This window comes from Phaethon aethereus (genome assembly GCF_964289735.1).
Source record: "Phaethon aethereus genome assembly, chromosome: 12".
Lineage (NCBI taxonomy): Eukaryota > Metazoa > Chordata > Aves > Phaethontiformes > Phaethontidae > Phaethon > Phaethon aethereus.
Genome location: NC_138588.1, coordinates 13,263,737 through 13,287,235, shown reverse-complemented (window position 1 = coordinate 13,287,235; position 23,499 = coordinate 13,263,737). Strand labels below are relative to the sequence as shown.

Below are 23,499 nucleotides of genomic sequence, written 5' to 3'. Positions count from 1 at the left end.
AAAAATTTGAGTTTAGTAACTTTTCATATTCTTCATGAAGTCTTCATATTGGGTCAAATTCTGATGTTCTTTACAACTGTGAAATTCCCAGTAATTCTTTTTCGTATCTCTACTATGAATTAATTGGGAGCAAAACATGTATTGTTAAAGATCCTATGCAACAGAAGGGTTGCAGGAGTAGTCTGGGAAAAGTCTGTGCTTTTGAACATTGAAAGCAGCAGGTGAAGTGTTATCAGTCAATGACATAGGCTGTTCTTAAAATAGCGAAGTGCTGGCACGAACTGCGAATGTATCAAGGCGGGACTCTTGCTCTGCAGACTTGCACTGCAGCTTTGGGGAATGAAGTTAAGGAGACTCTTGCTACCCGCCAGCCGAGTCGCCTAAAAGCATGCCCTGGCTGCAGGCAGAGCCAGCTAACGGCTGCCCCGTTCCGCCCCCGCGGAAGGCCCAGCAGTAGCTTTCCCGGCGGGGCCGGGGTTTGGGGGCGGGCAGGCGGCGGCTGGGCCGCGGTGGCTGAGTTCGCCGGCGCACCCTTTCCTCCCCTCGTCCCCAGCCCCTGCCTCCTCCCTTCCCCCGGCCCGCCGCCACTCCCCTCCGCCCAGCCCGCGGCCCACGGCGCCGGGTGGGGGCCATAAATGGCCGGGCCGCGCGTCGCCGGACCGCGGCGATGGAGGCGGCGGGCGGCCGGGCGCTGCGGTGGCTGCTGGGCGCCGTGGGGCTGCTGGCGGCGCTCAGCGCCGCCGGGACGCTCTTCCTCCTGGCGCAGTGGCGGGAGCTGGGCGCGGCGCTGCGGGAGCTGGAGGCGGCGCGGCCCGCCGCGGCCATCGGCTCCCCGCGGGACACGCCGCGCCCCGGGCAGGCGCCCGCCGCCGCCCGCAGCAAGCGGAGCCGCCGCGGGGAGCGCGGCCGCGGCCACGTGCGCGCCGAGAGCGAAGAGCTGCTGCTGCTGCTGACCTACTCCATGGTGCCGGTAAGGCGGGGGCGCCCGTCTGCGGCTGTGCGCCGCGGGGCCCCGCCCACGGGGGCGGTGGAACGTGCCGCGCGGGCGTTTTCGTTTGTGCTGCCAGGCCTGGCCCACGCGGGACGGGCTCGCGTGGGGCAAAACCGCCTGCTAGGTGCTGTGAGGAGTACAGGGCCTGAGGAGCGGCAGGTGCCCGCCCTCATCTCTAAATGCCAGGGGCGCAGAGTTGGTGGGCGCTGCGGCGTCAGGCGGTGATTAAACTTCTAAAACGAGAGTTTTAAAACGAAGCTGTTTGGTAGCAGCCTGCAGTTAATGAAACTTCAAACATGTAGTTGCAACAAAAAGTCAGCCTACCAGTTTCCAAGGTTCCAGATTCTTAAATCTCTGCACCGCTAGCGGAGCCCCCCTGTGCCTGGCGCTGCTGCGAGGCGGGGGGTACCGCCTTGCCATCACGTTCCTTTGAAACTGATGGTGCCCCCTCCTTAAGCGTTCAAGTTCCGGGCAGTGTTCGATGGGTCAGCACAGCTGTATGGCCTGTCTCCGGCAAAACTGCAGTGTTTTTTTGCACTTCAGTGAAAAGATTATTCTTGCTCCGTGGGAACTAGGTCATGTAGTTGAAAAACTTGGAGTCGACTGAAAAGCTTTTAAGTTCTGAGCCAGAATAAATGCCAGAAAAATATTACTATGGAGGGAACCTTAGTGGAAATTCTGTTCCAGTAAGGATTGCAGGCCTAGGTCCACAGAAAAGCAGAAGAGGCTAACTCGAGCTCTTACTGATGTAACTAATGTTACTGTTTCAAAAATTACTTACAGAAAATACCTCTTCAGTAATGTTCCAATGGCATTTTTGTTAATAAGTCATTGCAAGGATGACTTTACAGTGATAACATCTCCATTAACATTAGAGCTCATAATGAAATCATAAAGCATAGATATTTGTAGCATAGAGTTTTGATAATGTAATTGTTTGGGGTTTTGGAATAAAATTTTTTTTTTTTTTTTTGCTAAGGCCATTTAAATCCTCATGCTTTGAGTTTAGAATTTGCAGTACAAGATTCCTGCAATTCAAAGAACATAATTTTATTGAGAGGCAAACCCAAAACTGGTTGGATATTTGGTTCTAGTTTCTAATTCTACTTACCAAAGTAGCCACGTTTTTCACTGGATCCTGTACAACTGACAATTAATTTACTGTAGTCTTAAAATCACATGGTTTTGTACTCAAAATGGTCTTAAAAATAACAGGACTAATACACATTTCAGCTCTTTGGCAATTCAGAAAAAAAATTAAACATCTTAGATCAAAGTGGAATGGAAATTGTTGTTTTTTGAACCATATTTCTCAAGTTATTGTCACTGAGCAGGGTTATTTAAACTTTGAAAACTTAAATGACTTTCTAGAAACATATACCCCCCAAAACTGGAAAAAAAGGTATGTTTTCTTCCTTTATTTTTTTGATCAGGTAATGTTAAAAAATTACTGCCCCAGTGAAATATCTTTGTGTGCTATGTCTAAGCTTTTCATTGCAACATCTAGTCAAAACTTCTTCCTGTTTCTTTTAAGAAATCGTCTTTGTGTTTGGCAGCTACAGCTCACTTTGTTCCATCTGATATGAATTGCTTCTTTGAGTCTAGGGGATCCACAAATAAAATTACTGGAGAAAAGATTCAGATCCTGGTAGGGATTGAACGCTGTTAATTCCGTTTATTGTTGGGTGCTCAGGCTTAAATTATTCACAGCAGCTGGATGTCTGGATAATTTTGACAGTGGCAGTTAAATACGCTACTCTGTAGTCATTAGGTAGCATGTATGGATTAAATGTATTTTATTGCCCTCTCCAAATAGCACCGCGTGACCCGGCGTATATTTTAACAGCATGTAGCAAGACTATTTGCTTGTGCAGCCCCTCTGTTTAAATCGCCACTGTGACTACTGCTGTGTGTGATGTGCTTCATTTAAATGTGTGCTTCCTGCAGGGCATTGCTTGGGGGTTTTTGTGCCTTTCTGTCCTTACAGAATTTCCATCAAATGTTTTTCATTCTGGCTGCTGCTCAGAAGAATGTATAACTGTGGGCAGGCCCACTCGCTCAAGTGGAAAAGAATCCTTAGGAAAATTTTCAAACCCCTCCTTCCCAGTCTGGCTTTTTTAAATTTTGTGTCTATCTCCTACTAATGTAACATGGAGACCTGAATACTTTTGTAGCATGAGACAAAGTTCCGTACAGTTGATGAGATGGTCCCTGCTACGTTGGTGGGCCTTGGAACCGCGTTCCGGCCCCTGCTGAATGTGGGCCTTGCACCGAGGTTTTGCCTGAGCAGGACTCCTCTGGTGGTGGAGGCACAGATTTCTGTGCATTGGCACTGCAGGTTTCTTTTTTCACCCTTTCTTCATGAGAAAACTAAGCTTTTAGCATTTAAATAGGATACTTTTATCTGTAGCTTTTCTTCGTGGCAAAGGTGATGCTGGCTGATTTGATGACCAGCTACTCACCTTTCATGGTTAAGCTGGAGGTTCTGCTGTAGGCTATTCGCTGTAACGCGAGTACCGTGGTTTTTTAATTGTCACCTGAATTGCCCTGGTTGGTAAAAATAATGCTGCTGAGACAATTGGAAGGCCCCAAAGCAAGTTGTAATCACTTCAGCAACTTCTACAAAACCATTTAGATTAAAGTGCAATTTGAATTAGAGCACACATGGACAACGTGTATTTTACAAATTACAGCTTAGAAGCCAAGTGTTTTTGAGGGGTGTGAGGGGAAAGAGAACAAGCAAATTTCAATATTCAAAACCAGTTAGCTCTTCTCAGCCAAAATAAATTGAGTCTAAAACTTCTAAATAGAAGAGCTGTTCCAGTACAGTCTAGAATCCAGTAAATTCTCAGTATGTATCTGACAGAATTGAAATCCATAGTCACATGTAATTTGATTTTGCAGCAAAAGAATACCTGCCATCAAAATAATTGTCCTTTATTCGAGTCTGTTAGATTTGTCACTTGAAGCTAATGATGCATTAATTTTAAAAATAAAGACTGACAGCTGCAAATAACCTTGCTGGGCTTAAGCATCAGTCTGCCTTTCAGATTGACTTGTGCTCGTTTGTTCTGTCTTTGGGGACTAGTGCATTCCATTATTTGTAAGTAGAGTAATTGTACAAACATGAATAAATGTGCAACTCTGGGTAAATAAGGCCATAAATTATCATCTATTGCACAGGCCTGAAATAATATCCTTTGTCTTTTCTGACTATAAGCATTAGATTTTCCCATAAAGATTTGAGGCAATTTGAGTGCTCATGTTCGTAATGTTCTCATTTCTGCTGGACGTTTGGATGAATTGCAAAACATTTTAGAGTGCTGACTCTTAGCATGCAGCACATGTAATGTGAATGTTTGCCCGGTCAAAACCCCTGTATTTTGTAAAGATGACTTTTTAATTGATGAATTTTGGTCTACTCTAGATTAAAAGTATCTGCATGAATCTGTCTTCTAGCTCGGTTTTTATAAAGTCTGTCATCTTTGGGATGAAGTATTTTGAATGAACGGAGGTCCTTTCTAGATTTGCAAATCTTGGTTATTCCAAGATAAGAAATCTCTTACTTGGAACATTGGTCATCTTTCTCACTGGATATGCTATGTTGGACAAGTATTCGTCATTTGAGATATATATATAAAAAATACATTTTAATGTATCTTTTATTGGCTGATGTTGGCTTTTAATACCTTCCACTAATAGAGTCAATGCACAGACAACCACAGGTGTTTTACAGTAATGTGTGGACTTTAATGCCTGGTTGATGTATGGAGTTGGCTGCCTAATATTTTCTTCATATTTTCAGTAAGGTTTAAAATGTGGTATATTGAACAGATTCCTATGAGAGAATCTGAAGACATGGATGGTGTCACAATGTTAAGATAGTTCTAAATAGTTCATTCTTATAAGCATAGAGTGGACAGTTGTATCTTTGTTTTTCTGAATTATTTCTGTAGGCAAAGTAAACTAGATATTTTTATGGCATGCAATTGTTTTCAACTTTACTTTCTTTGCAATGTTAGGTCCGAGTGATGGTGGATTTATGTAACAGCACAAAGGGGGTATGCTTAACAGGTATGTTTATTGCCTTAAGCATTACACTGATGTTACCTTCAGGAACACAGAATTACAGTGTTTTCAGAGAACTTGAGGTCAATGACTCCGTTGACTTCATTGACTCTGTCAAAGAACTATGCTATTTACTCTACCAGAATTTACATATCAATTGGGTTATTTATTAATAAAAAGATAATAGGTGCTACTTTGGGACTTACCTATACCTACTTATTAGAAATGATGTAATTTAAGGAGCTCAGTTGATATTACTAGGAGCTATTTCTTTCCTATATAATTTTCATAAGCAAATCTTACAGACGTGGATGTTTAAAATACTAGGTTTAGTCTTGGTATTTCCGTGTATGTCCCCACGCTTCAAGGCTAACATGAGATGAACATATAGGACGTAGAAACTTGCTTCCATTTTTGTAACTGCCGTGGAGTAGTGGGACTTAGATGAGCAACGTGTTTGCCTTCCCTGCTGTGGACCACGGAAGGAGGACTTTGGGTTTCACACATTACCAGTGAGGAGTTGGAACAGCTGATGGCTGGGACAACAGAAGATGTGAGAAGTTTCTGTGTGATTTGGTGAAGAGAATGTCAAGTAGTAGCCAATTTAAGGGCAACAGTCCAGCTTTGAAGTCTGTAATAGATTGAGTCGTGTTCTTCTTGGAGATGAGATTAGAAATAAGCCACTTTTTATGAGTTAAAGAAAACGCTTCACTTGCTGTCTCGTTTGTATTTTCAAATGGCTAAAATGTCCATTTGGCTCAACTGATTTCAACATAAATGAGAATTACCATAGTACACACAGATGTTAAATGCTACTTCTGAAAATGTAGATCAGCTCTGATTGCAACTGAGGCAGAACCACAGACAACCTAAAAGTTAGTTTCTTTGGCCTCCAGACTTCTGAATTCATGCTACTTGGTGCCTTCTGCACCTTTTTGCTCTCCTCACACTATTAAATTTTCTTTCTAATACTGGCTTTTTCTGCTATAGGCCTCTGTGACGCTTGCTACTTTTCAGGCACCTTTCGTATTCATCTTATCCTTATACGAGGATAATAAAGATCCTCAGTTTTTGAGATGAGGAAGTTATTGAACACAGTAATGGACGTAACATTGTAGTGTGGAAAAAATGGTCATTTACCGGAAGATTGGCAGAAAGATGTTAACTGATGTTACTGCCTATATAGATTAAAAGGGATAATTGCTGTAATGGTATTATAAAATGGTTTTCACTTTACTCATAATGCTTTTTAATTAATGCTGAAAATTGTCATCTTTAGGGAAATCTAGTAATTACTGTTATTTTCTGTGGTAGAGAGTTTTGTTGAGACAAGACAGTACTTTGTTAGCTGGATAAAAGTATTCACAGAGCTAACTTGGTTCTTTAATTGCTGTTAACACCTTTCTTTGTATTCTAACCCGCTTCTCTGATTTGTGTTTTTTGTGTGTGGGGGTTTTTTTTGTTCTGTTTTTTTAAAATGTGTATTTGGGATCACATAAGATAAATCTTTTTACAGAAACATTTCCTGTTTCACTCTTGCCTGCTATGCTTTCTTCTCATTTGGCCCTATACTTGAACTAAGTCAGAATGTGAGAGAGATTTTATTGTGTTCCATATTGCTGAATAACTGAAGCAAGTCCAATTTCTAATGCACCGACCAGGTTCTGTGGGGAGCTTGGTCCAGTCAGAAGAGCAATTACATGTGAAAAACCTGATAGTGATTTAAATGTAGGTGATAGGAGAGACTTTTTTTTTTGTTTAAGTAGCCTGGATCCTGAACTGCAATGAAATACCCCTAAAACACAGAGAAAAGTGTAGCATGTATTTTTAACGTGTGTTTTCAACAGCATTTTTAATTGTGACATTCATCAGTATTGTAAAGGTATTCTTGTACTATAACGGGATCTTGGAGAACACCTATGTAAAGGAAATGTAGTGATTGTTAGATGCTTTGCATCCTTGGTATTGTAAAGGCACCTAAGCCCCTGACAGGGAGATTACATTGTAGAGGTGGTTGTTTGTCAAACCTTTATCAACTGAAATTTGCAAAAGGCAAAACATAGGTGTATGTGTAATTGCTTTTAAGGATACTTTTTTGATTATTTATAGTACAAAGCAGTTAAATCCATAGGTGATAATTTTGAAACTTGAGGGCTTTCCCCAGCTTTTACTATTCTGACCTAATGCTGATCAATTTGATTTGGAATTGCTTTTTGTTTTCTTGCTAGGTTAAACTCACCATTTCTTCTTTCTTTTGTTTGTTTGTTTGGTTTTTTGTTTTTTTTTGTGTGTGTGTGTTTTTTTGCTTGTTCTTGTTGTAGGCCCCCCAGGCCTCCCAGGTAAGGTACTTTGACAATTGCAGTAACATTTTGGGGTAATTGAAACAGTTGCTAGTACAAAATGTTGAACTATATATTTTATAGAATATTCTTCTTTTATTAATTAGAGTGAGGGAGGATGGAATGTCTGCCTCTCTAATTTTTGTATTTAGGTCAACTTGTGCCCCTTCTGAGATGGGGGGAGGTTTTAGGCATTATCCTTTTCTAGTGGAGGGTATAGAATAGATTCACGTTTGCTAAAAAGTATTTGTTCAAAACCAAATGGAATTAATTAAGAGTGTTTAAGTGGCATTTAGCTGAAGAGATGAGTATATATCAAAAAAACCCCCAACAACAAAAGAAACCCAAAGCAAACAAAAAACCCCACGAATAAACTGATAGTATAATTTAACACTAAAATCATCTCCTTCAAAAATGTTGGTTACTGATTCCACCCTCCCACCTCCCCCGTAACTTTTTACCCTTTCTTATGTAATTCTCTTTCTGCTGTCACCCATGTGGTCGCTAGGCTAAATGAACGGTTACTTGCTTTCTGTGCTGCTTTAGCTGGGGGTCTGCTTAGAGTAATTCTCTGTATTAAAAAAGTATCAGGTACTTTTTGTTTCTGGGGTTCAAATAGTGATGAGGAGGGGGTGATGTCTTCTCTATCAACCACTCAATGTCTTCCCTATCAATCACTCATAGTTTGGCACCACACTATTGTGGACAAGTAGGTAAACGCTTTTCTTGTGCTAGATTAGTCTGGCCAATATGATAAGCAACTTTCAAGCTCATGTGGCTTGTGGAAGACGTTATAGTCACTGTCGAATTTGGACATAGGATGAGTTTCGCTGTGTGTGTCCTTGAAGTATACTCCAAAAGGCTGATCTATGCTGACCTTCATGCAAAATGTGTGCCGTATTCACTTCCGTCCGTTTTCTTATGCCAAGGCCAGGGCAACCAAGCAGCTTACCTTTAAGTTTGGTCTCATAGTTTTTTGGTTTTTGTTTATATTGTTTGGTTTGATTGCACAGTGGGTTTTTTGTTGTGTGGTGTGGGTTTTTTTGGTTTTGTGGTTTTTTTGGGTTTTTTGTTTTGTTTAAGGAGGATACTCCATTGGCACGGAGAACATAATGACCAGTTAGAGGATTTTGTATGTCTAAGGAATAGAGAGAGAGAGAGAGATAAACATTCTATATGTAAATATAGTAGATTTAAGGTTAAATTGCATTTAACAGTGAAAATTCAGTTATGTGGTTTGGTTTGTTCAGGGCCTCCTGGACTTGATGGGCTGCCTGGCTACAATGGATCAGATGGTGTCCCAGGTATACCAGGACAAAAGGGAGAACCAGGAATAAATGGAAAAAGAGGAAAAATAGGTAATTTTTTTTTGGTGGTTGTTTTAAAAAAGAAATATTTTCTTACGAAGAAGTTGCATGTTACAGAATTCTGTAGCATTCATTGTCTTACACTAAGCTTTTTGGTAGATTACTTTAGACTTACTCCACAGTGAGGAAGATGGTATACATACACTATAGTGTGTTGCAAATTAAAGCTATTGAACGCACTTAATTGAATCTCAGTATTCTGAACTTGCTAATAAATACTGTTATTGTAAGAATATTTCCATTCCCTCAACCTGCCAACATAATGGCCCTTTGACTTCAGCTGTCTTAAAAAAGAAAGCCAGAGTTTGGGGGTGGCCTGTATATTTTGTGTTCAAAGCTCACAGATCACTAGGTGAAGAGCATTATTATTTTCACCAAACAGATTGTACACAGTTTCCCTTTGTATTAGGTTACAATGTTGTTTTGAAATAGGAACAAATTAGAGCTACCCAGTTAAATACAGGTGAAAAAAACAACTAGAGCTAATATGTTTTGTATTGGGGGGGAAAAAAAAAGTATTGACTGATGCTTCAATACTGGAACAGTGTTCTTGGTACTGAAATGCTTTTTATTTCAAGGTGTGCCAGGACCAAAAGGTGATCAAGGACAGAAAGGAGAACCTGGAGAAACTGGTTTACCTGGCAAGGATGGTATGCCAGGAGGAAAAGGTGCAAGAGGAGCAAAGGGTGAAAAGGGGGATGCAAACAATGATGTGATATTAGAAGGTAGGAAGAAGTATTCTTAGGAGTCTTCTTGTAAGAGTGTACTTGACAGAAAAAGATAGACTCTGCTTCTGAAGCATGAATGTGATCTGCAAGAGTAGGACCAACCAGCGTAACAATGTTATCCACCATGAAGTTTGAGTATTGCTCTGCCCAGGAGCTTATGTTCTCTTTTTAATGCAAATCTTCACAAAAACTTTTCTGCATAGGCTTTGGGTTGAGGTGTACATGAATTCCACCCTTTCCAGTATGCTTCTAGACGGCTGACCTCCTCCTGCTCTTTCTTGCAGTGTAGTTTTATTTGTCTATTAGAAAATGAGGGGTGGATTTCCACTCAGGAATACATGAAGCAGCCACAAATATAAGCTGTGTAAAATTACCACCGTAGCATCTGAAGTTGAGGTCTTAGAATACAATAAATAAAAGGCAACAGTGCTTTATAGCTCTCTAATGTGCCTGTAATCCAGACAGATAAATTGCATTGATGGCCTACAACTTGTGAAGTTCTTTATGGTTTACCTTCTAACAAACAGCATCCCAGTGAGTTTATTGCAGCATATTTCTGTATGCAGAAACCCCTGGAGAGAGGCTGTTTTAGAGATCTCGCTCAGTCCATCATGTGGACACATACAGTTCTCTGCAGGTTGCCTGTTGCCTACGGGGCCTGTGATACTGTACTCTGGTTTGTACCTAGGTGCAAAAGGTGAACCTGGGCCACCAGGGCCCCCTGGACCACCTGGACCCCCAGGGCCTCCAGGAAAACGTAAAGGTAAAGCACAGCTTCAGGAGAACATATACAGCAGCAAATGCAAAGGTTAGTTCTTTCCAGTGTTCTTTTTAGTATTTTAAACAGGTTCAAGATTAAACCCATTGCTCCAAGGCTCACAAAACAATAAGCATGTGTTTAATTTTGCTGGCATCAGAAAAACAGCACAAACTTAAAGCTGAGCATGTGCTTAGGTGTTTTGCTGAAATATAATTTGGATAAGGCAGCAAGCTATCTCCAGTATAATACTGGTCTTTTAATCATGCTGTGCTAATGCTCAGGCAAAGTATTTACACATGGTGTTTCTTTTTCCACGGGGTATATTTGGAAAGTAAGAGAAATGCAGTTGGAATTTTTAGCTTTTAAATGCTGAATTTTATTTACAGGTAAATATAACGCCTGTTAACCGGGCTACTTTTCACTGTATTCCATGAAATGAAATTGCCTGGTCATTGGTAGAACTGAAGCAAGCTTGAACTAGCTAAGACTTTTAAAGCTAGAGGAATACAAAAGGATTCTCTGAGACTTTGTGTCCATTTGAATATGTAAGTTTTGGAGCAGGGTCATCTTGAATTCTGTTCCATTGTTGCTATTTGTTGTATCCTGAATGACAGGTGGATCATGAATTCCTTTTATTTCCTTTACTGTAGCTGTGTTGGTGAAATACGTGGTGAATTCTAATATTCAGAAAGGAAAAATTAAAGACAGAGTAAATTCCCTTCAAACTGTGGCTGCAAATTGCACAGCAGATACTCATATTTTAGTTCTAACAGTATCCAGATTGCCAGGTCATAGACTGTATGCTGAAGTGTAGCAGCTGCTACACTTTTTTTCTTTTAAGTCACTGGTTAAGGTGCTGACATAATTAAGAGTTTGCCGTGACACATTGCTGGCATGATTTCCAGATGTGCTGGATACTAGTAAATCCTCATGGATTTAACTTGATATTGTGGGTTGTTGTAAAATCATGGCAGTGTTTCATGTCTCAACTTCTACCCATGTTTTAGAAGACCTTTTTTTCACACAGATAAAAATTGTGCCTCATAAAATCCACATGTGTGTGTGCATGTGCCAATGCATGTTTTTTAATGAGTAAAGTGCTGCCTCTGCTGCATGGAGGACATACAGAGAAAGTTCTTTGGCATATATCTCCTCCTCCAGCAGGTGGCTGGTTGGAAGTACTCTGCTGTCTTGAACAGTGTATTTTGTAAATACACTGACAGATATAGTGCACTGAGCGTATATTTCCATGCCTGAAGTTTATAGACATCTAACTATATTAATAATAGCTAAATACTTTGGGGAAGAAAGTGTTGGTGTCAACAATATTATTAGACTATATTAATTGTCTAAAATTCTTCTATAGTAAACACATTTCTTACAATATTTTTACAGTTATTTATTTTTATCATAGAAAAATTTCATTTTAAAGTGGATTTTTCATACAGGCTTGAATTTCTTTCTGCATGTTTGAGTGGGAATAGGATCTAAAAGGTTAACAGGGACGTTGAGACTCTCTGTGAAAGTCTTTGCAACTTTTGTAATCAACTTTATTCAACAAAATTGAAGGGAAAAGATAATGTCTGTGATCTTTGTCTCTAAGGATCTAAACAATTCTGTTTTGAATTAGAAGTATTAAATGAGGGTTTGATTTCTCTAATGCTTTTTGGTGCCAGTTCAGACTCAGGGAGGAGTGGGTGCTGTTGGGAAGGCTAGTGCTTGGAAATGAAAGATGTTCTTACTCATTTTGTTGTGAAAATCAGCAGCCATGTTTTAAAAGTATTTCAAGATGGATGTCTGAAGTTGCTCAAATTTTTGGCCAAAAAATGTTATCATATAATCCTGAAACTCTCTCAAAAAAATTCTGGTTTTGGGACTTGCATTTCAAATCATTTCTACATACTGGAAGAGAGCCTTTTTTTTTTTTTTTTTTTTTCCCAGTGCAGAATTAGCAGTAGAAGATGAGAGGAGCTGGTGATTTGGATGGTCAGGAACAGGGGTTCTACAAATATTGTGGTATTGTGATAACTGGAAAATTTTGGTTCAAGGTATTAGCTGATTATGGAAAGCGAAGAGAAGCTGGTGCAAGAACAGCACTGTATTTCTAGCTTACTCCAGCTTGAAAATGGAGGCAAACTTTTGGTTTTGGATCTACATACTGGATCTGTCTGTTCTTGTCCTTTACCCCGGATGGTATTGCATTCAAGAAGGTTGTGTCTTTCAGTGGCTGTTGCTATGCTTACAGTTCTGGGAGGAATTTTCGTCCCAGCTGAGATGCCTGTTTTCAGGGAGGTCAGAGTGATCCTATAAAAGAATAGCAAAGGATGTCTCAGTTACTAATCTTTTGCATTTCTGGAAAAGAGGAGAGTTTTCTGTGACAGTGTTTGGTACCGTGTGGTTTCTTTTGTAGTCGGGAATGTAGTTTCTCGATAGGCATACGGAAAGGGAGGAGAACAAGAACTTTGTGCAGTTAAGTGTGAAACAAGCAGAGCAAACTGTATGTCTCACCATTAATGGGGTGATATGTTTTAATGTCACCATCATTCTGCACAGTTTGCTGAGATGAAAAATCTTTTTTTTTTTTTAATTATTATTATAAATGCTATTAACCAGTGAATATTTAATACTGGGTGGAACATATATAAATTATTTCCACGTCTTATTTTTAATATAGCATGTAGCTGTAATTGTAGTAGCATGTAAGAACCTCAGTCAGGAATTCTGGGTATTGAAGTACCAGAACAGAGCCCAAAGAGCCTCCTCACAATGGAGAGTAGATAGCTGGAGCAGAAATCTCATCCTATTAGAAATTCAGAAATGTATGAACTGTTGTACAAGATATAATTGGACCATTTACTCAGGTAGCCTCTTTTAAGTGTTAAAACAGACTGAAATGCTTTGGAGGATAAGCTCTCTGGATTTTAAATCCCAGTGAGTTATACTCAAATAACTCTAGGAAGATGAGATCTTCCTCAGTGAGCATTTACGTTTTATGAGTCAGTAGGCTGTGAGATCTTATTACCAGAATTCAATGAATAAACCAGCTTTTGTAATTAAATATTCATATCCCTTTGAAGAAAAGAGAATACATGTACCGATTTACAACTGCAGTTAACTTACGATGTAAGAATACAGGAATGGTTTCTTTAAATTAAATTTTGATTCAGGTAAAACTTTGTTTCTTTAAAAGAAGAGAATAATTAGTTGGAAGCTGAGGTGTATTTGTTCTCAATGTTAGTTAGCTAATTCTAAAAGAAATAAAACATGCCTGCTCCACACTCCCTTGCTCCATCCTTCCCACCCTGTCCAGACAGACAAAATCAGTAGTTTTCATGTCTTGTAAACTCCATTAACTCTCAGCCAGAATATTTTATGATAGGAATCAGTAGGATGTTTATCTTTTTTTGATGGAAAAAACACGGTGAAAACTTCACATAAGAATCTCTGATTGAAATCTGTCTTTTTAATCTTAGTTGCTTTTGGTTTCATGCAGCTGAAAGTCCTCGGGGAGTATTGCAAATATTCTCAAATACAAATAGTGACCATCTTCACTACAAACACTGACCTGGTCCTGACTATTTTATAGTCTTAGACTGCAGAGGGAACTGCTCATTCAGTTAACTGTATCTATTAGACTCAGCCCAAGAAAATTAACTTGTGCATTGCAACTTATAATTTCTACCGAGCAGGTTCCTTTTGTGAGATATTTTGACAATGTTTTGAGATCAGAAGCTGGAAAGGGACCTAGAGGGATTGCTAGATTCTATCTATAGGCATTCATCTTCCCATGGTTGGATTGACTGTTTGTGCCTCATTTTGGAGATTTGCTGTGATCACTTACAAACTTTCAATGTCACATCACCTAGATAAATGTCCTAGATAAACGGGTGGGAGAAATACGTGTTGTTCTTGCTCTATCTTGGAGTAGTTTCCTTCTGCATGAACAAAGAGAGGATATAACCTAAACAAGAGAACAACAATGCAGTATAATCTGTCCTTTCTTTCCTGAATGTCGAAGTACCCTTTTGGCATTATTTTATAGCTATTTCATATTTTTACTATCTTTCTCATTTAAACTTCATCACGGCCCTGTAAATCCCAGAAATATATTGGAAGGTAACCATGAAAACACATATCCAAAAGAATTTGCAGCCTGTATGTCAAACAGTACGAAATGTGGAAGTTAGGAAAACAAGGCTACAATGAAATCAGGACATTCAGCAAAGAGCTGAGAACTGTTCTCTGGTTATTCATTCTAAGCAAACAGAAATGTCTTGCATTGTTTTAAAGGCAGAAGAGGTATCTGGGTTTATAGCAAAAGGTCCATAAATAATTTCATTCAGGCATTGTTTTAACAGTAAATGCGAAGAGAAAACCCAACCAGTTACTCTTCAAATTGTTGAGAGGTGGTGAAAAATGTTTCCAGGTGTTTTTCTAATGTGAACCATTTCTCTGTGTGTAAAGAATTCAGTGTATAATTTCCTGTAGTGTTTTGTATTGCTTCTTTAATGGCATGGGTGACTGACGTGCGTTCTTACATATTATGTGCTCAGTGTATGTGTTAGTACTTCATTACTGTCTCAGGCATTAACAGCACAAGAAAAACTTCCAACGTTACCTACAGAAGACAGCCCCTGTGCTGGTGTGCATAGATTTGGGCATGAAGGTTTTGAGTTTAGCCATCACTCACTCTCAATTTTTGGTATTACTGCTAAATCAGCTGCCAGCTATCTCAGTTGTCTGAAGTTATCTAAGGAAAGGGGCAACTCTGTCTTCCTAAGCAGCTATTCAGAAATTCACAGCTAAGGAATTAAATCTGTTGAGCAAAATTAGTTACTCCTCAAAGTTGACTGTCAGCCTGACAACTTCAAGGAAACAAACCAGCCAACAAACAAAACTTCATTTCTTTGGCAGAAGTGAAAGCAAGTCTTTTTTTAAATCTAATTTTTTGACCAGACCAGCCTAAGCTTTTTTCCCCAGATGAAACAAAACCCCAGTTGTCATTCCTTTATTTTAGTGGAGTCAGTGGTGTGCACATCTGTCATGTCAAATAAGAAAAATGACATGTTTTACCCTTTCTCTCAACTCTAGGGGAGACGTGTGCTGTACCGAATGATGATACCCTGGCTGGAAAAGCTGAAGACAGAACCCCAGGTCCTTCAAAAAAAGCTGGTAATCCGCTACAGAGCGTGACTAATTGCTACTTACTGTTTTAATGTCACAGATAATGGACATGTGTGTTTTCTCTACTAGAATGTGTCATAACATCTGTAGGAAGTCCTGTTCACTTTGTCAGTGTACAGCAAACGTTTGGAACTTGGATGCGGGAACCTGCAAATATAAGTGATGAAAGGATTTGGCTTACCATGCATTTTTCAGGTACACTAGTAGTAGTTTTTGATCAAAAATCTATTGTTTTACTAACACACTTTCTTAATTCCTTCAACTTTAATATTTCTAATCAAGTATGATGGGTTTTTTTACCCATATTTTTCATATTACCTCTATAATACTCGACTATACATATGGTCATAGATATTTATAGTATCTTTAGACATTTTCAGAGTCAACATCCGATTTTTTGAAAACAGTTTGAGGATTTTAGTGTTTTTAATCAATCCAAGTTTAAGTGCCTTTTGTTCATGCCTTTTCAGTCTTTTCTGTCAACAGTTTCCTGACTTTACTTCCCTAAACTGTATCTAGTAGTTTTGCCTTTTCATTTAGTTAGGCATGAGAATGAATCAGGCGCCACAAGAGCTACATTTAGTGCAGGAAAATTTCCAGGACCTAAGTGGAAAAAGGAAACATTTTCTGTATATCTACCAACTGTGTTCTGAATTAGGGCCCATCAGGTATGTTGGAAGCAGGCCCTTGACCACCACCTCTATAAATTTTTTTGGTGTTTGTCTCTGGATTATTTTATCATGTTCCAGCAAGTTGAATCACTATTGAAAAAACAAATACAATTGTTGTCTGAGACAGATATTTGATTGAGATTGACTTCTCAGTAGAGATTGAATTTTAGGGGAGAGATTTCAAAATTAGATGAACCAAATGATAGTCGTCTTTTTCATGTTTTCCCCGTTGTTTAGGAAACTCTATAAAAGAATATGAGAATTCCAATGCATTGCTGAATGACAGCTACAGGATCATTAACATCACAGGATTCTTTTATGGATGCGGTCATGCAGTACAAAACAATCATCTGTACTATCAAAAGGGAGGAACCAATGCCATTCTGAAGTAAGTGAAACATAGTTGGCTTAAGGCAAGAGATGTTGTGGAAGGAGGAGCAATGGTGCCAGAGATGAACCTCAGAAAAGCAGACCACTTGCCTTGTACCATTTTATGTTTCTTTTTGGTCCTGTCTAGAATAGGAAGAATGGAGGAATGGTTCAGAATTCTTTCAAGAACAGAACAACTAATTCTTTCTGATTTGTAACTAGAATATAGGCCACTGGCCTTCCAGCTGTGTGTGCAGATGCTGTGGGAGGAGAGGAACTGGGAGCATAGTCCAGGCCCATTACTCTGCTGTGACAGTTCTTTAAGCATTGTTCAGCTCTGTGTTTAAGTGGTTAACCCGAGTAGTTACTACATGATAGGGTAACTGGGCCTCCAAGTTAACAAGATGCCATGTGTAGAGGTGACAAGAGATTTTTCTTTTGGCTATCCTGGAGTCCAATTGGGTTTCTACTATACATTACATTGCTGTGGGAGTTCTTGCTGTTGGATTCTTTGCTGTGTGTATATTTGTGAGAAAGAAATGGGAACTGACTAAGGAATTTGGGGGGTCAGAAAAAAGTATTTGATTTAAAAAAAAAATAAGCTGTGCATCTGCCTGCATCAGAGTAAGAATTGGTTCATCTGCAGTTTTGAGCACACAGGTGAGCAGTTATATGATTGTAGCCCACTTGTGGAACTCGGCTTTCCTGAGCTGCTTGCTGTGTTGATGCACATGCTTTGCTCTTGGACAGCACTAGCTGGTAGGGGTTGAGTTAATGCTGCTACGGTGGAGGAATGCACTAAGGCACCAGCTGAGGACATTTCGACCTGGTGAATTGCACATTCCATTGTGGAGGAGTGGCTCTGCCGTTTGATTTCCTCACAATAAGAAGTTCCTACAACTCTCCTAATGTATCTCCCTTAACTGGAACTGGGAATTCCATCTCTCTTCAGCTTCTACTGAGGACAGAGACAGACAATACAAACGAAAACCAAAATCTCATCTTGTGGGAAGAGCCAAAGACAGATAGCCCAAGGGCAAGTGAAAGATTGCATCTGCTTTTGAGTTCTCTTAACATGGCTCTGATGTTTGAGCCAAGAACATTACTATACTTTGATGTCTATTCCCAAGCAGGTGTGAGTGCTGCCTTCCCTAAACTCATTTGGATGCCAAGGAATGTGAGCAAGCTGCTTGGATTCTATAATATTTATTCTGCCAAAGACAAGCCTACTTTTTGTCAACCTCCTTTAAGTATCTTCATCAGGGCTTTTTGTTTATACATCTGTAAAAGACCATCTCTGTCTAAGCAATATGCAGCGATAGGACAGAGGTTCCTCACCTTTGCTTGGGTACCATTAATTGGGAAATGCCTTCATGTACAGATGAACATAAGCTATTTGTGGAATTTTCAAAACCACTCTAAGAAGCTGCTGAGTGATGACTGTTCTGTTCAGTTACTCTAAGATTATTTACCTTCAGCACAGATAGAATGAGGCACTATGAAGTCTGTGACAGTGAAGTCCTTGATTTGGGGCTGCAGAAAAGCTTCTGGGAGTTTTTGTATTGATTTAATGGAAGGAACAGGTGAGGACCTGTTGGTTCATTTTGCAAATGTTGAAAAAAATATTTAAAAGGAGTTTCCTGTCATATTTAAAAGCTGGTAAAACTGGGTTTGTCTGACCTTTGGCAGGTTTTCTCATGATGGTTGGATCCCTGACATGACTGCTTCATCCCTTCTTCCTTTGTTTTGTAGCATGCTTTCCCACTTCTGTTTTTTTTCTTGACTTCACTCATTGTAGTGATCAGAAAAGTGTTTGTAGCTGGAGTTCCCTGCAGGTGGTTTTTTTTTTTTCCCCAGATATGAAAATATTACACTATATCTTGTCACTTACCCCAGGGTGCCAGAAGAGTAAGGAATTTCTGAACCATTTGGAGTTCTAGACTAGACTGTCCTTAACTGGGGGAGCGGAAGAGAACCTCACGAATTAAACCTCACTTTTCTTCTCCCTTCAGGATTTTCACATAAAAGAGGAAAAGCCAACGTGTTCTTTGTTGCAGATCTTGCACATTTCTAGTGAATCTCGAGATGCTTTTTATCTTGTTGGCTCTTTATAGAAAAAAATCCTGAAGAAAATCTGCATTTCTGTGTAACTGTTCCTGCTAAGGGCTGTCCTTCTAGCCCTTGCATGAGGTTATTTACAAACGTGAAGCAACTAACCAGGTTAACTGGATTAACACACACGTTTCTCAGAAATCTTCTCCAGCCTTGAAGCCTTTTTTTAATTGCACATATATGCTGCTGGAATATAGAGTTGCTGCAGACATGAGTTTTACAAAAGCAAAGGGGAATCATCTAGTTAGTCATTCTTGGGTGTTGGTTTTTTTTTTTTTAGGATGATTTTTCTAGTACATGCTACCAACATCTCTTCCACAGAAAAAATATTCTATCAGTATTTTTCCTTCTATTGCAAATTCCTGGATCTGAAATGTTCCTGTCATTAAGCCTGTCTTTTCAGAAGACTTTTCTAACTGTAGCAGATTCCTGTATTGAGTAATGTTGTTCCTCCTGTTTGAGGAATGGAGCTATACAGTTAGATAGAAGTCAGACAGTGAAATGTGTTTCGTTATAGAAAGCATTATTTAAAAGGATGAAGCATACACTCTCTGCTTTCACTAGAGGACTGCATTATTAAGTGATTTAATTCTAACTATAAATGTGTCTTGATATAGCTGATTACCCTCTTAAACTAGTAGAGGAACTCAGTTTACCTGTTCAATGCTGCTGTCCTCAGATTATCATCCTTTTAAGGAATTTCAAGGAATAAAAACAATTTTATATATCAGAGATGAGACATTCAGGCTGTCCTGTTGGAGGCCAGCATGAGGTCAGATTTTTGGCTCTGCAAAAGTAGAATTTTTATTCCTTTGATGTTTACTTGAGCAAATCACTGCATTATCTGAACTGTTTTTAAAAGAGGAACTCTAAGACTAGGTGAACCTGCCCAGAATTCATGCTGGTTTGGTCAATCACATTTTCTCCCTTTAGTTCCCACCTAGTAGAAAGCAAACTTCTGTACAGATTTCATTTCACAAGTCTGGGTCTTCACCTGCTATCTAATTCTTTTTCATACCTGTTTCTTTTAGTTGCTTTTTTCATCCTAGCGATAATAAAGCTCATAGACTAAATAAAGTGAAACCTACCAAATTGAGTTCATACTCTTGTGCACCTTTTAGATTGGTTATTACTTTGGAATTTTCTCCTAGTGTTTTGGAAGGTGTTCTGAGTGGAGTACTTAATCTTAAAAGATATCAGAATAGTCCTTGAAATCAAGTCTTTTCAATAATGCTGCTATCAATGCACTCTGAATTGATTCAACCAACTAGTGTATATAAAAATGAATTTTTAACACAACATACTGAATACTTTATCTCATTACAGATTTGGGCTCGATAAAGCATCGCTGGGCACACTGCTAATTGAAAATGCCTTATATCATGGTCGTAACTACCTCTTTTCTAACTCAAAGACGTATTTCAACGTAGCAGTGGATGAGAAGGGTCTTTGGATTATATACGCCTCAAGCACTGACGAAAATATAATAGTAGCACATATTGATGAAGAAACATTTTCAGTCATTCGGCATATCAATACTACATATCCCAAGTCCAAGGCTGGTAACGCATTCATAGCATGTGGCATTATGTATGTTACTGATACTAAGGATATGACAGTAAGTTTTGCTTTTGATTTATTGAAAGAGAAGCAGATTGATGCAAGGTTTGAGTTACGGTCTTCACAGACTGTTCTTGCTATGCTTTCATACAGTCTAAGAGATAAGAATTTGTATACATGGGAGAATGGGAGCTTAATGGTATATCCTGTACATTTTGGCAGATGAATATATTTTAAAATATAATGTATGGGAGCCACATATGACTAAATAGATTATTTAAAGCTGTATGATATACACATAGGGGTCTCTTCACTTGATATAATTTTCTGTTCACTGATGGTGGTTTGTGAGGGTGCATAAAAGGGCGATCAGGCACCTTCATATAAACATACTTCAATTATATAGGCCATTCTCGTCTTTTTAGAAGAATAGCTGTTCAGTATTGCAGCTGGCACACAGTTAGCACAGACTTGCTTTTGTTTTTCCCCTGTTACTCAGCCAATAATTATATCTAATGTACATTGATTATTCCATGGTCATGTGCTCAGCAGAGACTATTTATAACTTTCAGTTGCAATCATCTTATCTGCAGTAATTTTCTAGTCAGTGATTATGGTCTAGTATAAATGTCTAAATAATGAACTTTTGTGTACAAATACCTTTGCAATTTTCACTTAATGCTTTCTACTGATTCTCTGTGAACTTTTTTTTTTGGACAAAGATATACAGCTATTAAAAATAATGGGGATGGAAACAGTGGTTTAAATAGAAAAAAGCAGAAAGCTTCAAATTTACAAGTCCAGTGAACTGTTATATAAACAAAAGAAAAATCTAGCCCAAATAGAAGGAAAATAGGAATAATGGCATTATTTAATATACATGAAATTGTGTTTAGTAAATGGAGTGTGGGAAGAAAAGTAATGAGGTATAAAATTGAAGAGAAGACGTAAAATTTATGATTAAAATTCCCTTTTTAAGTGTTTTGAGTTGCTTGTGTTGCTGCAGAATCTTCCTTGCCCCTCACTGCCATGTAAACTATACCACTATAACTTGCTTATAGCTATACTTAATTATAGTAAGGTATATTTCTAAAAGAAATTTTCCCCACGCACATCCGTACAAATGAAATCATAAAATGAAAGGTATAGCTTTTGGCTGCTATTCTTAGAAAAATAAAATATCTGGAGCAGGAATACATGTATTCATCATAGTGCTTAGTGACTTAATTTGTTGTTAATCTTAATTCACAGGTTGTCCACTTGCATTCAAATTTTTGAGAGCTACAGGTGAGAAATAATAGGAACTTTTTGATTCTAACTTTGTTCTGGTATTTCAGATTTCTAAATTTAACACTGAAACATAAATCCCTACTGTTGCTTTGTGTATCTGTATTCAAAACCACACTCTCAGAAAACCCCTACCTGGACTTCTAAGCTGCCTGTGAATATTGGTTGGGCCTGGGCTGCATTGTCTCTTCGCAGCATACTTGCTGGTTTCACTAAGGCCAGAATGCAGGCCTTGCATGCTAAGGAGAGAGATGCAGAGGGAAACAAAAAAGCATAATTAATACTTTGAACTAGTATATACATCAAAACTCAAATAGCAAGAATTCTATCTCTACCTATAAAGAAAGAGCGCAAAACTTCACAGTCAGTCCAGAGCTATGGTTTTGTGTATGTAGGCTTCTTTTGACTTGCGTGGGGTTTTTTTTTTGGTTGGTAGATTTTGGGTTGTGGTGTGTTTTGGGGTTTGTTGTTGTTGTTTTTTTTTTTTTTTTTTTAATTGGGTTATGCTATGAATGAAGTAGACTCGTTGGCTAAAAAAAAAAAAAGCCTGGCAATATATTTGGGCAAATACAGCTCAAGCCAGATGTGACAGTTTCTGGATGATGTGCCTATCTTGGATCAAGTTAAAACTTCTGGATGTCATTGTTAAACCACTCAGATCAAGCTCTTGGGGAAGGAAGACCAGCAAATTCTGCCTCTTTTCTCAGTGACAGAACAAGGCTGTGGTTCTTGCAGCTGCCTTTGATGATAGGAGGACCTAAGTTCTGTTAACCTTATGCTTTTCTAGGAGATCTGAAAATAAAGTGCAAACTTTTACTTCAGTACAGTCTGAGATCAGGTTAAAGCTAGCTCAGGCAGTATCCAGTCAAACTACTGGAGGTGTAGTTAAATCTATTTAAATATAAGGAAGAGTTCTGGAATGGGCTGCTCCATGAAATAAAAGTGATTTATTTAACTTACAAAGGGAAAACTAAACTATGACATTTACTCTTCTTTCTTTTCATACTTCCCATACTTCACAACCTGCAATTTAAAATCACTTTTGGAGAAAAGTGCTTTTTATTCTAGTATATTTTACAATACACCACAGACATCAAAATTTTCATTGGAGGAATAAGACAGTTTGTTAACATTTAAATACGCAGACACCCGTTCCAGTCTCTTAAGAACATGTTTTTTGTTTACAACAGAAAAATACATCTGACAACAGTAGCTAGTTATATTACAAGCAAACAATATTGAACTCTGCATAGTTTTTACAATATATTGTGGTAATAATTTAATTACCAGTTTTATCCACAATTTACTAGCTGGCCACATAAAGCCTGACGTTCATCTAAAATGTGGCACTATATGTTCCATTGGTATTCTCTTAACAGCTTCGTTTAATGAAGTATTTTCTGGACAAATGAATTTCAAAACTAAAAGCTGACTAGAATCATGGATGTTTTCACTACAAATGTTTAGTGATTACAATACATTCCTAAAGTAAAGGCAGGTGGCCAATAGAAAACATACATAGCTGTCAGAAAGAAAGGAAAAAAGTGTGCAAATTAAAAAAAACATTGCATTTAAAAATGTGTCAATGTGCAAGTTACAGTATCAACTGTGCATTAATACTAACTGGGAAAAAAAATCTCAGCATAAAATGTTACATGTCTCACAGTACATTCTTGATTGCACATGTTCCACGGCATTTGCATCCATTACACTTTCTTGCGAAAATCAAACACTGAATACCCTTAATTAAAACTAAACTATTTTACAATGAGAAGTTTTACACATGCTTCAGTTAGTGGGGCAAACTGGAATAAAAATAATCAGAATCACATCAGAAATGCTTACTGACTTGTAGAGCCACAGTGCTTATTAAGTGACTGACAATTGTCAGAACCCTTACAATACACTTAATAAATTCAGCTTGTGGGTTACTGAGCAATAACCCCACCTATGACTGACTGTACTGGGTTTGATTCTTTGCTTTTACAACACAGTACATGCATTTCCACCCCAGGGATCCTTATGGGCATACTCAAAATAAACCTGTTGTGTTTTGTTGTTGG

General features: G+C 38.7%; 1 protein-coding gene across 1 annotated transcript; it reads left to right on the top strand.

Moving 5' to 3' along the window:
- Positions 1–667: 667 nt before the first annotated feature.
- GLDN (gliomedin) lies at positions 668–20,375 on the top strand (the record flags this gene model as incomplete). The annotated part of the gene is made up of 10 exons (XM_082005261.1): positions 668–970; positions 5,014–5,065; positions 7,381–7,398; positions 8,649–8,756; positions 9,344–9,490; positions 10,182–10,301; positions 15,345–15,425; positions 15,507–15,632; positions 16,346–16,496; positions 19,916–20,375. The coding sequence occupies 10 exons, from the start codon at positions 668–670 to the stop codon at positions 20,373–20,375; spliced, it is 1,566 nt and encodes a 521-aa protein (XP_081861387.1).
- Positions 20,376–23,499: the final 3,124 nt, after the last annotated feature.